This window comes from Salmo salar, chromosome ssa12, assembly GCF_905237065.1.
Source record: "Salmo salar chromosome ssa12, Ssal_v3.1, whole genome shotgun sequence".
Lineage (NCBI taxonomy): Eukaryota > Metazoa > Chordata > Actinopteri > Salmoniformes > Salmonidae > Salmo > Salmo salar.
In genome coordinates this window covers 73,362,173-73,378,663 of record NC_059453.1, presented here as the reverse complement: position 1 = coordinate 73,378,663, position 16,491 = coordinate 73,362,173, and the positions used below count along the sequence as shown (strand labels likewise).

The following is a 16,491-nucleotide window of genomic DNA, read 5'->3' as shown; positions in this document are numbered from 1 at the left end:
TCCAGAATTAGTGAGAAATGCACTTTTTTAGACTAAATTAGTTACCACAACATAACTGTAAACATAATGCATCTGCTATCCACCTGTATGAATTATGGTTCATTGTGCTGATATTATATGCCATCTAGTGCAGTTACTACAGCAACTCTGTGTGTATGGTATTAGCCTATAGAGTTGAGATAATAATAGCGTACCTGTGAGGGGGCAGACTGTTGTCCCGAGGACTGCGTGGAGCTCTCAGACTGGACTGCAGTCACTGTCGCCGTAGGTGTGAAGATGAGCTGGGGGGACAAAGGAACAGCACGGCCTAGGCTCCTAGCTACTTGCACAAGGTTGCTTTGCTGTGCCTGAAAATCACACACCAACATACAGTACCAGTCAAAAGTATGGACACACCTACTCATTCAAGGGATTTTCTTAACTTGTACTATTTTCTACACTGTAGAATAATAGTGAAGACATAAACTATGGAATCATCGAGTAACCAAAAAAGTGTTAAACAAATGTGAGATTCTTCAAAGTAACCATCCTTTGCCTTGATGACAGCTTTGCACACTCTTGGCATTCTCTCAACCAGCTTCATGAGGTAGTCACCTGGAATGCCTTTCAATTAACCTCTTACATCTAGACGTTCCGCTAGCGGAACACCTGCTCCAATATCCAATGATAGGCGTGGCGCGAATTACAAATTCCTCAAAATTACAAATTCCTCCTTTTAAAAGACAAGACTCTCCTTTATCTAACCACACTGTCCGATTTCAAAAAGGCTTTAAAGCGAAAGCAAAACAGATTATGTCAGCAGAGTACCCAGCCAGAAATAATCAGACACCCATTTTTCAAGCTAGCATATAATGTCACAAAAAACAAAACCACAGCTAAATGCAGCACTAACCTTTGATGATCTTCATCAGATGACACGCCTAGGACATTATGTTATACAATACATGCATGTTTTGTTCAATCAAGTTCATATTTATATCAAAAACCAGCTTTTTACATTAGCATGTGACGTTCAGAACTAGCATTCCCACCGAACACTTCCGGTGAATTTACTAAATTACTCACGATAAACGTTCACAAAAAACATAATTATTTTAAGAATTATAGATACAGAACTCCTTTATGCAATCGAGGTGTCCGATTTTAAAATAGCTTTTCGGTGAAAGCACATTTTGCAATATTCTGAGTAGATAGCCCAGCCATCACGGCTAGCTGTTTTGACACCCACCAAGTTTGACCCTCACCAAACTCCGATTTACTATTAGAAAAGTTTGATTACCTTTCCTGTTCTTCGTCAGAATGCACTCCCAGGACTTCTACTTCAATAACAAATGTTGGTTTGGTTCAAAATAATCCATAGTTATATCCAAATAGCGGCGTTTTGTTCGTGCGTTCAAGACACTATCCAAGGGTGACGAAGGGTTACGCGCCCGGCGCGTTTCGTGACAAAAAAATTCTAAATATTCCATGACAGTACTTCGAAGCATGTCAACCGCTGTTTAAAATCAATTTTTATGCTATTTTTCTCGTAAAAAAGCGATAATATTCCGACCGGGAGTCGTTGTTTTCGTTCAAAGAGGAAAGAATAAAAAACATGGTGTCGCCTCGTGCATGCGCCTCAAGTCTCTGATCGACCACTATCTAAATGCGCTAATGTTTTTCAGCCAGGGCCTGCAAAGCCACCATTCATCTTTTTGCCGCCTTCTGAGAGCCCATGGGAGCCGTAGGAAGTGTCACGTTACAGCAGAGATCCCCTGTTTTGGATAGAGATGATCAAGAAGGCCAAGAAATGGTCAGAGAGGGCGCTTCCTGTTTGGAATCTTCTCAGGTTTTGGCCTGCCAAATGAGTTCTGTTATACTCACAGACACCATTCAAACAGTTTTAGAAACTTGAGTGTTTTCTATCCAAAGCTAATAATTATATGCATATTCTAGTTTCTGGGCAGGAGTAATAATCAGATTAAATCGGGTACGTTTTTTTATCCGGCCGTGAAAATACTGCCCCCTATCCATAACAGGTTAACATGTGTGCCTTGTTAAAAGTTAATTGTTGAATTTCTATCCTTCTTAATGCATTTGAGACAATCAGTTGTGTTGTGACAAGGTAGGGGTGATATACAGACGATAGCCCTATTTGGTAAAAGACCAAGTCCATATAATGGCAAGAACAGATCAAATAAGCGAAGGGAAAAAACAGTCTATCATTACTTTAAGACATGAAGATCAGTCAATGCGGAACATTTCAAGAACTTTGAAAGTTTCTTCAAGTGCAGTCGCAAAAACCATCAAGCGCTATGATGAAATTGGCTCTCATGACAGGAAGACACAGAGTTACCTCTGCTGCAGAGGATAAGTTCATTCGAGTTAACTGCACCTCAGATTGCAGCCCAAATAACTGCATCACAGAGTTCAAGTAACAGACACATTCAACATCAACTGTTCAGAGGAGACTGTGTGAATCAGGCATTCATGGTCGAATTGCTGCAAAGAAACCACTACTAAAGGACACCAATAATAAGAAGAGACTTGCTTGGGCCAAGAAACACAAGCAATGGACATTAGACCAGGTGAACTCTGGCCTTTAGTATGAGGAGTCCAAATTTGAGATTTTTGGTCCCAACCACCGTGTCTTTGTGAGAAGCAGACGAGGTGAACGGATGATGGTTCCCACCATGAAGCATGGAGGTGGTGGTATGGTGGGGGTGCTTTGCTGGTGACACTGTCTGTGATTTATTTAGAATTTAAGACACACATAACCAGCATGGCTACCACAGCATTATGCAGCAATACACCATCCCATCTGATTTGCGCTTAGTGGGACTATCATTTGTTTTTCACAGGACAATGACCCATAAAACACTTCCAGTCTGTGTAATGGCTATTTGACCAAGAAGGAGAGCGATGGAGTGCTGCAACAGATAACCTGGCCTCCACAATCACCCGACCTCAACCCAATTGAGATGGTTTGGGATGAGTTGGACAGCAGAGTGAAGGAAAAGCAGCCAACAACTGCACAGCATATTTGGGAACTCCTACAAGACTGTTGAAAAAGCATTCCTCATGAAGCTGGTTGAGAGAATGCCAAGAGTGCGCAAAGCTGTCATCAAGGCAAAGGGTGGCTACTTTGAAGAATCTCAAATCTATTTTGATTTGTTTAATATTTTTGGGGTTATTACACGATTCCATATGTGTCATTTCCTAGTTTCTACAATGTAGAAAAAAGTAAAAATAAAGAAAAACCTTTGAATGAGGTGTCCAAACTTTTGACTGGTACTGTATATGTAGACAATTCCTCCATGGGTTTGGGCACAGAAAAAGAATACTGTAAGCAGCTGATTTTTCTCTGTCGCTTCCTTTCACACTCACTCTCCCCATGCATCATGTGTCCAAAAATCTTTAAAAAATCTGATGTAATCAGGCTGAATTGATTCAGTTTGAGATGCAAGACAACCTTCCTACTACACTCCTTCCAACAGTGGTGACACAAACAGCACACACAAACACTTCCATCACACTAAGCCTCCAGAGATGTGGCTAAGCCAGCTAGTGTGTGCCAGTGGACATGCTCCTGGGGATTTACCATCTGGGCACGCAGGTACATATGAGCCTGACTGGCAGTGAGGGTGGTGGGGCTGGACGTGCTGCCCAGGAGCACGGCCTGCTGGGAGATGTTGCCGGCTGGGGCGGAGCTGACACTCTGGGTTCGGCTGATCAGCTGGGCTGCAGCCGGGGACGTAGTCAGGTTAATCTGGGGACAGGACAGAGAAGACAGAAAGGATTACAGAACATCAACAACAAAAACATTACACATCTATGAATCCAACCCCTAAGTTACTAGACATGACTCACTGCACTCACTGTGGCCTGGGATGATCCTGTTTGCTGGGATGAAGTGCCATTTTGGGTGGAGCTCTGCCTTCCTGCCGCAATACTGGCCTATGGCATGACAGGTGAGAACAGTTAGGGGATCAACACTTATAGAATATTTCTCTTCATCTGAAGATAACTGTTAGATTTACTAACTAAACTTTCAGAACCCTAACCCCAGCACTGACCTTATCTCACGACTTTGTTAAAATCCTAACACAGCTTGTTGGCGGCCTGTTTAATTTGCCAGTTTAACAGTCTCTTGTGTCTCCAGTGCTCACCTGCTGTACGGCGGCTAGGCTCTGGAGCTGTGCATTGCTCAGGTGCTGCTGCTGGAGGGCTGCTGTCTGCAGCATGAGGTGCTGCTGCTGCGCTGCGTACATCTGCTGCAGGTACTGCGCAGCCGTGTTGGGCTGCCGGTGCAATGCCTGCTGGATCACCTTAAGTACACAGGGAGAAAGAGACAGTTTAGCGGTTGGGGTAACATTCGCAACAACAGGCTCTAAAAAGGACTTTTACTGGGTTGGAGTAATGCTCTGAAAAAAATAAGTCCCAATTGCACTGTTTTTACTGAGCCATTGAAAAGCAGGTATGGGAGATTCCTAAGGTAGATTGGTCCCCGTTGCAAAATGTGCTTCTCATGTAGTGAGAACAGGCTCACTCCTGCACCCCCTGCACATTGTAATGGACTTAATCGCATCCTATGCTCACCCCTATGGCCTTGAGCACATATTTTCTTCAATCTTCAAGATACATTTGTTTGACAACTGACAACCTCAGCATAGTTGCCAAAGCAACATGAGAGATGGATTGACCCAGAGCACATACCCTAATAGAGCTTCTCTGACCTAAGCTTCCAAGGGGGAAAAGAGGGCGGAGATTGTGATGGAACATCCATTCACTTCTCTCTTATTGAGCCCAAATAACATAGTGCAAGGCTTGTCAAGTAGGCTGGTGACAATGCTGCTAGTTCCCTATGGGAAGATGAGTGCATGCATTTCAAAGAAAGGATAGAAGAGACCTAATATCTGTCTGTCACCCTTTAAGAGGAGGGTAATCAGAGCCTAATCCTAGCTGGGTTTCACATTGGTCAATGGTCAAATAACAGAGGGCAGAGCCTGGAACTTGGAACCATAGCAACCCTGATCTGCTGTCGTCAGTATTGATAGATTACATGATGCCAGTGTACTACATCAAATAACAATGCGAAAAAATTATCAAATTGCACCTTTGTCTAAATGTAATAATAGTCTTGTTTATTATAAGTATTGTAGTAAATTCCATAGTGAGCTAAGTGCAATACTGGCTGATTTACGGTGCATGCATGGTTTAACCAGCAGATGGCAGTAGGGCAATGACAATTTCATTATTGCAGGGAACGCAAATGGAGAAAACGGTTTATGCAAAACACTGTATGTGGGTGTGTGTCACACTGGACTGGCATGTTTTTTTTTTACCCTGAAGTTTACCTGAACCGTCTGCCTGTCAGGAATCCCGCTGTACACAGAGATCTGAGGCACAGCCTGCCTTCCTGTGCTGTTGCTGCTGGTGGTAGTGCTGCTACTGGTCGTACTGGTGCTGGCGGCAGTGGCTCCAGTGTAGCTGGCACTAGAGGCTGGAGACCCCTGCTCACTGTCCATGGTGCCCTGTCCTCGTTTGGCCCTTCCCCTGCTGCCCTTAGGACAAGCTCTCCTGAACCTACAAGACAGGAAACAGGGACATTACAAAGAAGCCATAGGGCTCAGATATATTGGGCCATGTTCATGACAGTCACTGTGTAAGCCCACTCAGTATAACTTAATGCATCCCTAAAGCCTATAAGCCTGTATAAGCATGACATGACGCTCCTAAGGCGATATATAATGTATCATTGTGTATACATACTTGTCTTATTTCAGTATGTGCTAAAATGAGACAGAATTAGTTATTTACAGGTGCAGGAATGCAGGATGTCCATATAACATTAATGAATGACGAAAATACCAAACTATGTACACAAAACAAAAAGGAAATTGAGTTACAAATAAGTTTTTCGCTGAATAAACTTTAAAATCCCTAGACAGCTAAATACAAATGCATAAGCGACATGGCACAGCTTACAATGACATTGTTCATTAGGAATATAGCCCCTCTTTGTTTCACAACCTCAGCAGACTGAAAACAATTCAATTGCCTATCCCTTCCCTGAACAATGCCTCTTGGTCCAAAAAATGGGGTAAATTAAACTCAGACTTCAAAACAGGTAAGCTTCAAGTACCTCAATTTTAATTATAAACATTAAATTGTAAACAGGAAATCTCAATGTACAGCTAATATTTAGGCGTTCAGTATTCATATTTACCAATACACATTCAATAAACATAAGTGCCTGAATATGACCTGCCCATATTTTTATTTAGCTAGCTAATGTTCTTTATACTGTGTAACATCATTATGTCACTGTCGAACATCGCTATGAAGGCCAAGCAGAATTTGATACAAAATGTCTAAAGGGAACGTATTACTAAAGACTTTCCAAAAGTGGATCTGTTGTTGACCCACTTCTTCTCTGTTTACCTCATGTCAAAATAAAACAGACACACATTAATCCAACAGACCCACGTTTGGAAAGTATTTTTTATTAATACGTTCCTTTAGATATTTTGTCTCCAATTCCCCGGTTATAAGGACCAACCATCCAGACCACCGGCAGAGTAAGTTGAAATTGAATTTGATATAACTTCTGGCTTCCTGCCGTCTGTTAAGGTTTTTTTTGCAATCCAATTCCCAACAACGCTAGTGTCAATATACCAGCGTTGCTAAAAGCATCTAGCAAGTGTGATGATATGCATACTTGGCCTTCATAGCGATTTTACATATTAACATAACAATGTTACACAGTATCAAGAACACTAGCTAGCTAAATAAAAAATGAGCAGGTCATATTCAGGCACTTATGTTTTGGGCCATGAATGGGGAATAGAGGAGAATGGGTGAGTTAGGAAACTAGATAACTAGCTGGCTGCAGTCCACAACGTCACAGGCCCCATCACAACCAGGCGTGATGCACCGATGCTGTCTCTTGGACATCATCAGCACGCAAAAAGCCATTGTCAAAACAGGAAAGCTAGCTTCACGTCCACTGTGTCACGAATGTTGAATACAATTCCATTTAAACTTACTCCACCGATTGTCCATGCGGTTGGTTCTTATATAGGGTGGAATTTGACAAAATATCCAAAGGAACATAAATAAACGTGGGTTTGCAGCAGGTTCATGGCATACCACCTCCTCTCTGCTTCAGCACATGTCAAAATAAAAGTAATGCACGTGCTCCTTATGTGCGCAAGCAAGCGATAACTTGTGGGGGACTTTTATTTTGACAGAGGAAGAGAGTGCAGCAGACCCACGTTTGGAAAGTTTATTATTATGTTCCTTTGGATATTTTATCTCAAATTCCGACCTATATAAGAACCAACCCCATGGACAATAGGCAACTTAATTTTATTCCAACATTCGTGACAGACAGGGGACGTGAAGGTTTTCATCAATACAAATGTCCGTAACTATCACACCATGCGTGAGCTCTGGTGAATGAAGGCCGTTTTGTTTTCGTATTGAAATTCATAACAGAGAAGAGGAACTGAGTTTCAGGGGCCTTTATTTTAAAACTAACCCCACGCCATTCTCAGATTACCACAACAATAACCCACTTAATTCAACACGTCTAATGGTAAGCATTAAATCCAATTTGGTAGGGGCAGAAAAATGCATGTTCTGAAAGATAATGAATTCCAGTGACATATTTAAGTGAAAGAAGAGTGTATCTAATCACAACTGGACTGACAACATAAGGACTTAAATGACAGTTAAAGTACACCTATACCGATACTGTATCTACTCCAATCAGTCTTTTGGCTGCTGAACCCTTTCTGTCTTCAACATGTGAGAATGAACAGATTAGTAGTTGACTCTAGAGCATCCCAGTGACTGACTGTCACCCTAGTGGTCTGCTGCCCCATTAGCAGAGGAAGTGAGGTTCAGTAGACTGGGCAGATGAGATGGATGGGCTGAGAGAGCAGAACAGCTGACGGGGTTAAGAAAGCTGGGAGGAAGGTGGACTGGGAAAGAGAACCTAGGGCTGAGATTGAGTTTTTGGAATGCATTGTGGATTTTGACTGCGTGAGTGGTTGGGGGAGGGTTGTGATGGAAATAATTAAATTAGATCTTTAACAGCTATGCTGCAATTCCTAAGCTATTTTCTCTCCCCTCCTTTTAATTCTACTTTCAGTGGATTCAGGCATAGCCATAGCATACAGTGCACTGTTGGTTAAGAAACATTGAGTGATGACAAACCTCACCTTGTTCCACCATAGTCTGGTACTGTGTATTACAACCTCATGAACAACCAGACTAACTCCAACACACCCCATCATACAGTTAGTTACTGGTTATCCATGGCTATACAATACAAAAGCATTATGCTGCCAAAAATTCCAATCATTGAGAGCATTATTTCACATCTGGATGTACCCCCTATAATTAAGCCTGCTCCAGAGAGAGAGTTATGCCTGACATCTAGTCTGGTTACACAGGGATTTTGGATCGAACAAAGCATTGTTCTCTTCATCATGGTGTAGGGAACAGCCTCGGTCTTATTGCCTTTTCTGGCAATCCTGTTGCCCCTGTCTCTCCAAGAGGAATCACTCATCCATCAGTCATGGAACCCTACTCCCCCACAACTGGCAGGCAGCAGGAATCCTGTACTGGGTCGCTGTTGGTGAGAGCACAGGGCTACACTAGGAGTGGGCTGTAACCAAGTCTCTAGACACAGAGATGTAACAAATATGCTATTGGATTCATGAGCTTGCTCTTGTCATTCCAGACCAAAATAAGAGACAGTCTGGTGTCAATTTGCATTTGTCTCTACAGAGCTAAGTGTGCAGTAAGGGCAGTAGCCCCCGTCACTTAACGAGGAGCAGACGGTTTGTGTTGACACACATACATATATATTATACATACCACAAAATGCATTTGTCAAATTATCGGGATCAATATAGTAAAAGAGCACAGCTAATGTACATCAATGGCTTTTAGAAAGGCTTTATGGGTATAATAGAACAAGGGGTGCTGCAAAGACAACGCCCCCAATGCTCCTACCTCCTCTGGGCCCCCCAGCGTGCTGCGGGAGTGTGATGCCCCATCCCCCGGGACCCTGGTCCTGTAGGATGCTGCTCCTCTTTGTCTGACTATGTCTGTGTGGTGGATTCAAACATTAGCCTCTCTCTCTCTCTCTCTCTCTCTCTCTCTCTCTCTCTATCCCCTACTAATACTCTGCTCCCCATCCCAACATCAACACAGACAGCCTGCCAACCAGGCCTCTGCCTTCCTCCTGATTATGAGGTATCCTAGCGACAGCCAACTGGGTGCCTATGGAATCCCAGTGCAGTGCAGCATGCTGATTGGTCAAAAGGACCCTCTCTAATGAAGACGATGATAATGATTTCACCCTCTACCCTCCCCCTGCCAGAATACTGAATATGGTAGCATGAAGCCTCGGCCATATAATAGCCAACCCATCACAAAAATCATATTGGATAAGCACAAAACTCAAATCTGTAAATGAGTTATCTATTTATTTTACAGAAAATGTTATTCAATCTGTTATTTCATTAGGACATTAGTTATGTTATAGCCTATCAGTCTATAAGCATACATTGTAGTCTACACATGAACATTCAGGATAGGGTCATATACAATGCCTTCGGAAAGTATTCAGACTACTTGACTTTTTCCATATTTTGTTACGTTTCAGCCTTATTATAAAATTGATTAAATATATTTTTTCTTCATAATTTACACATAACACCCCATAATGACAAAGCGAAAACAGGTTTTAAAACATAAATACCTTTACATAAGTATTCAGACCCTTTGCTATGAGACTCGAAATTGAGCTCAGGTGCATCCTGTTTCCATTGATCATCCTTGAGATGTTTCTACAACTTGATTGGACGCCACCTGTGGTAAATTCAATTGATTGGACTGGATTTGGAAAGGTACACACCTGTCTATATAAGGTCACAGTTGACAGTGCATGTCAGAGCAAAAACCAAGCCATGAGGTCTAAGGAATTGTCCGTAGAGCGCTGAGACAGGATTGTGTCGAGGCACAGATCTGGGGAAGGGTACCAAAAACATTTCTGCAGGTCCCAAGAACACAGTGGCCTCCATCATTCTTAAGCCAGCAGCATTTAAGCTAGCTGCATTACCACCCTACATACCACTGCTGGCTTGCTTCTGAAACTAAGCAGGGTTGGTCCTGGTCAGTCCCTGGATGGGAGACCAGATGCTGCTGGAAGTGGTGTTGGAGGGCCAGTAGGAGGCACTCTTTTCTCTGGTCTATAAAATATCCCAATGCCCCAGAGCAGTGATTGCCCTACACTGCCCTGTGTAGGGTGCTGTCTCTCGGATGGGACATTAAACGGGTGTCCTGACTCTCTGAGGTCATTAAAGATCCCATGGCACTTATTGTAAGAGTAGGGGTGTTAACCCCGGTGTCCTGGCTAAATTCCCAATCTGGCCCTCAAACCATCATGGTTACCTAATAATCCCCAGTTTACAATTGGCTCATTCATCGCCCTCCTCTTCCATGTAACTATTCCCCAGGTTGTTGCTGTAAATGAGATCGTGTTCTCAGTCAACTTACCTGGTAAAATTATTATTATTAAATTGAAGTTTGGAACCACCAAGACTCTTCCTAGAACTGGCTGCCCGGTCAAACTGAGCAATCGGGGAAAAGGGCCTTGGTCAGGGAGGTGACCAAGAACCCGATGGTCACTGACAGAGCTCTAGAGTTCCTCTGTGGAGGAGAATCTTTCAGAAGGACAACCATCTCTGCAGCACTCCACCAAATCAGGCCTTTATGGTAGAGTGCCCAGATGGAAGCCACTCCTCAAAAAAAGGCTGCTTGGAGTTTGCCAAAAGGCACCTAAAGACTCAGACCATGAGAAACAAGATTCTCTGGTCTAATGAAACCAAGATTGAACTATTTGGCCTGAATGCCAAGTGTCACGTCTGGAGGAAACCTGGTACCATCCCTATGGTGAAGCGTGGTGGCAGCATCATGATGTGTGGATGTTTTTCCAGAGGCAGGGACTGAGAGACTAGTCAGGCAAAGATGAACAGAGCAAAGCACAGAGAGATCCTTGATGAAAACCTGCTCCAGAGTGCTCAGGACCTCAGACTGGGGTGAAGGTTCACCTTCACACAGTACAACGACCCTAAGCACACAGCTAAGACAACGCAGGAGTGGCTTCAGGACAAGTCTCTGAATGTCCTTGAGTGGCCTAGCCAGAGACTGGATCGAACATCTCTGGAGAGACCTGAAACTAGCTGTGCAGCAACGCTCCCAATCCAACCTGACAGAGCTTGCGAGGATCTGCTGAGAGGAATTGGGAGAAACTCCCCAAATACAGGTGTGCCAAGCTTGTAGCGTCATACCCAAGAAGTCTCGAGGCTGTAATCGCTGCCAAAGAAGCTTCAACAAAGTGCTGCGTAAAGGGTACAGTTGATGTCGGAAGTTTACATACACCTTAGCCAAATACATTTAAACTGTTTTTCACAATTCCTGACAATTCCTGATCCAAGTAAAAATTCCCTGTCTTAGGTCAGTTAGGATCACCACTTTATTTTAAGAATGTGAAATGTCAGAATAATAATAGAGAGAATGATTTATTTCAGATTTTCTTTCATCACATTCCCAGTGGGTCAGAAGTTTACATACACTCAATTAGTATTTGGTAGTATTGCCTTTAAATTGATTAACTTGGGTCAAACGTATTGGGTAGTCTTCCACAAGCTTCCCACAATAAGTTGGGTGAATTTTGGCCCATTCCTCAGGTTTGCAAGGCCTCCTTGCTCGCAAACGCCTTTTCAGTTCTGCCCACACATTTTCTGTAGGATTGAGGTCAGGGCTTTGTGATGGCCACTCCAATACCTTGACTTAGTTGTCCTTAAGCCATTTTGCCACAACTTTGGAAGTATTCTTGGGGTCATTGTCCATTTGGAAGACCCATTTGCGACCAAGCTTTAACTTCCTGACTGATGTCTTGAGATGTTGCTTCAATGTATCCACATCATTTTCCATCCTCATGATGGCATCTATTTTGTGAAGTGCACCAGTCCCTCCTGCAGCAAAGCACCCCCAAAACATGCCGCCACCCCCGTGCTTTACGTTTGCGATGGTGTTCTTCGGCTTGCAAGCCTCCCCCTTTTTCCTCCAAACATAACAATGGTCATTTTGGCCAAACAGTTCTATATTTTTGACCAGAGGACATTTCTCCAAAAAGCACGATCTTTGTCCCCATGTGCAGCTGCAAACCGTAGTCTGGCTTTTTTATGGCGGTCTTGGAACAGTGGTTTCCTCCTTGCTGAGCGGTCTTTCAGGTTATGTCGATATAGGACTCGTTTTACTGTGGATATAGATACTTTTGTACCCGTTTCCTCCAGCATCTTCACAAGGTCCTTTGCTGTCGTTCTGGGATTGACTTGCACTTTTCACACCAAAGTACGTTCATCTCTAGGAGACAGAACGCGTCTCCTTCCTGAGTGGTATGACGGCTGCGTGGTCCCATGGTGTTAATACTTGTGTACTATTGTTTGTACAGATGAACATGGTACCTTCAGGGGTTTGGAAATTGCTTCCAAGGATGAACCAGACTTGTGGAGGTCTACAATTTTGTTTGATTTCTTTTGATTTTCACCTGATGTCAAGCAAAGAGGCACTGAGTTTGAAGGTAGGCCTTGAAATACATCCACAGGTACACCTCCAATTGACTCAAATGATGTCAATTAGCCTATCAGAAGCTTCTAAAGCCATGACATAATTTTCTGGAATTTTCCAAGCTGTTTAAAGGCACAGTCAGCTTAGTGTGTGTAAACGTCTGAACCACTGGAATTGTGATACAGTGAATTATGAGTGAAATAATCTGTCTGTAAACAATTGTTGGAAAAATTACTTGTGTAATGCACAAAGTAGTTGTCCTAACCGACTTGACAAAACTATAGTTTGTTAACAAGAAATTTGTGGAGTGGTTGAAAAACAAGTTTTAATGACTCCAACCTAAGTGTATGTAAACTTCCGATTTCAACTGTATATTGAAACCGTTTTTGGGAGATGCGATGGATCATTGGGATATCATTCAATATTCCCTTTCTTTTGATGTTCAGTGAAATCATCCCATGTGACGAGTCAACTCATTTAATTAAAGTAAAATTCGTAACTAAATCATTTTTTTTCTCTATTGGAAGGATTTATCATTTGTAATTATGTCTACTTATGATAAGGTAAAATGTTTGTTTGTCTCCATATAATATGTAAAAATATATCCAATGCAAAAAAACATTACATTTAAATGGTATTAATATTAATTTGCATACATTCCCGTTAATTCCCATATATTCTCATTAATTCCCACAGAAAGTTTCCACCTCTGAATATTCCCCAAAATGTGCAACCCTAGTAATGACGCCGCATAACATTTAGCGCTACACGTGCAACAAAGCATTCCTAACCTAGCCCACAATGTCTGCAACAAGTTGAGCAGTCATTTGAAATAGTAAGAAAATTTCTGCGAGACAACTCCAAGGCGAAATACATTAACGCCAAGATAATGGAATTCATTGCCCTTGACAATCAACTGTTCTCTGTCGTGGGTGATATTAGCTTTCACCGACTGGTTGAGCACCGGTACACACTACCAAGCGCGCAATTTTTCAGATGTTGCCCTACCAGAGTTACACAGTAATGGCGTCACTGCTATTAGCTTCACGACTGACATTTGGACCAGCGATATCAGCCCCATGAGCATGCTGAGTCTAACAGCACAGTGGGTCGTTGAAGATTTCGTACTGAAGAAAGTTGTATTGCATGCTCAAAAATATGCTGGTTGTCATACCGCTGCTGCCATTTTAATGGCATTTGAGAACATGTTTGAAACTTGGAAACATGAACACACTAGCTAGCTCCATTCGAACAACTGACTCGAGAAATAAGCTCATCAACTGCGCCTGCAGCAGACGTGATACCCTCCGTCACGGCATTGAAACGCCTGCTCAACAAAACTGCAGACACAGGCTGTGAACATGCGATTCGGTGGCATTCTCTCTGTACTGTGTCGTCACCATGCTCAATGCTATGTACAAGGACCGCTACTTCGATGCAGACAAAAAACAGGGTTTACGTGAAATGTTACATACACAGCTGGACAAGATGGAAACGGACACAGTGACAGTGCACACCGAGGAAGAGAGGCCACGGACAGACAGAGCTGAAACTTCACTGCTTGACATGTATGATGAAATCCTGGTTGAGAATGAAACAACTGAACAAATAAACAACAAAACAGCACAGCAAGTAAGTGAAATAAATAGGTTTTGATTATGTTTTACTGGTAATGGGGAGATATGTAAATGCCAACAAAATTACTTTTTGGTCAGTGTGTGTGTGTGTGTGTGTGTGTGTGTGTGTAACCTTGATTTAACTTCTCTAGGGCCAGTGGGACGATTTCGTCCCACCTACGTAACAGCCAGTGGAATCCCGTGGCGCGTTATTCAAATACCTTAGAAATGCTATTACTTCAATTTCTCAAACATATGACTATTTTACACCATTTTAAAGACTCTCGTTAATCTAACCACAGTGTCCGATTTCAAAAAGGCTTTACAACGAAAGCAAAACATTAGATTATGTCAGCAGAGTACCCAGCCAGAAATAATCAGACACCCATTTTTCAAGCTAGCATATAATGTCACATAAACCCAAACCACAGCTAAATGCAGCACTAACCTTTGATGATCTTCATCAGATGACACCCCTAGGAAATTATGTTATACAATACATGCATGTTTTGTTCAATCAAGTTCATATTTATATCAAAAACCAGCTTTTTACATTAGCATGTGACGTTCAGAACTAGCATACCCCCCGCAAACTTCCGGTGAATTTACTAAATTACTCACGATAAACGTTCACAAAAAACAACAATTATTTTAAGAATTATAGATACAGAACTTCTCTATGCACTCGCTATGTCCGATTTTAAAATAGCTTTTCGGTGAAAGCACATTTTGCAATATTCTAAGTAGATAGCCCGGCATCACAGGGCTAGCCCGGCATCACAGGGCTAGCTATTTAGACACCCACCAAGTTTAGCCCTCACCAAAGTCAGATTTACTATAATAAAAATGTTATTACCTTTGCTGTTCTTCGTCAGAATGCACTCCCAGGACTTCTACTTCAATAACAAATGTTGGTTTGGTTCAAAATAATCCATAGTTATATCCAAATAGCGGCGTTTTGTTTGTGCGTTCAAGACACTATCCGAAAGGGTAAAGAAGGGTGACGCGCCCGACGCGTTTCGTGACCAAAAAAATTGTAAATATTCCATTACCGTACTTCGAAGCATGTCAACCGCTGTTTAAAATCAATTTTTATGCCATTTTTCTCGTAAAAAAGCGATAATATTCCGACCGGGAATCTGTGTTTTAGTACAAAGAGAGAGAAAATAGACACGTGCACGCGCCTCAGTCTCATTGTCCTCTGATAGACCACTTACCAAAGGCGCTAATGTTTTTCAGCCAGGGGCTGGAATTACATGATTCAGCTTTTTCCCGGGTTCTGAGAGCCTATGGGAGCCGTAGGAAGTGTCACATTACAGCAAAGATCCTCAGTTTTCAATAAAGAGAGTCAAGAAGAACAAGAACTTGTCAGACAGGCCACTTCCTGTAAGGAATCTTCTCAGGTTTTTGCCTACCATATGAGTTATGTTATACTCACAGACACCATTCAAACAGTTTTAGAAACTTTAGGGTGTTTTCTATCCAAAGCCAATAATTATATGCATATTCTAGTTTCTGGGCAGTAGTAATAACCAGATTAAATCGGGTACGTTTTTTTATCCGGCCGTGTAAATACTGCCCCCTAGCCCTAACAGGTTAACTAGGGAAGTCAGTTAAGAACAAATTCTTATTTACAATGATGGCCTACCCCGGCCCCACAGGGACGACGCTGGGCCAATTGTGCCCCGCCCTATGGAACTCACAATCACGGCCAGATGTGATACAGCCTGGATTCTTACCAGGGACCGTAGTGACGCCTCTTGCACTGAGATGCAGTGCCTTAGACCGCTGCGTCTGTGTGTGTTTTAACTATTTAACTGTACTAGAATGCTTAACTTCTCTAGGGTAGGGGGCAGTATTTTGACGTACGGATGAAAGGCGTGCCCGTAGTAAACTGCCTGCTACTCAGGCTCAGAAGTTAGGATATGCATATATTAGTAGATTTGGATAGAAAACACTCAAGTTCCTAAAACTGTTTGAATGATGTCTGTGAGTATAACAGAACTCATATGGAAGGCAAAAACCTGAAACAAATCCAACCAGGAAGTGTGGAAATCTGAGGTTTGTAGTTTTTCAAGTGATTGCCTATACAGTATACAGTGACTTAGGGTTCATTTTGCACTTCCTAAGGCTTCCACTAGATGTCAACAGTCTTTAGAAAGTTGTTTCATGCTTCCACTGTGACTGGGGAGAGAATAAGAGCTGACTCAACAAGTTGGCTGCCTGAGGCCAATGAGTTGTTTAC

General features: G+C 42.5%; 1 protein-coding gene across 13 annotated transcripts in view; it reads right to left on the bottom strand.

Annotated features, from left to right (window-relative positions):
* The window catches only part of LOC106565865 (polyhomeotic-like protein 2), a 104,827-nt gene that overhangs the window by 14,629 nt on the left and 73,707 nt on the right, over positions 1-16,491 (bottom strand). For 2 of the 13 annotated variants that reach the window (XM_045691757.1, XM_045691756.1), the window contains exons 2-6: positions 5,337-5,565; positions 4,149-4,307; positions 3,850-3,936; positions 3,581-3,748; positions 195-347 (exon numbers count right to left, since the gene is read on the bottom strand). In XM_045691757.1, the coding sequence (XP_045547713.1) occupies positions 195-347; positions 3,581-3,748; positions 3,850-3,936; positions 4,149-4,307; positions 5,337-5,507 (738 nt within the window). In that variant the 5' untranslated portion in view covers positions 5,508-5,565. Of the gene's footprint in view, positions 1-194; positions 348-3,580; positions 3,749-3,849; positions 3,937-4,148; positions 4,308-5,324; positions 5,566-9,006; positions 9,156-16,491 lie in introns of those variants that run through there. The other 11 variants (XM_014133481.2, XM_014133480.2, XM_014133482.2 and 8 more) reach the window with 10 other exon arrangements.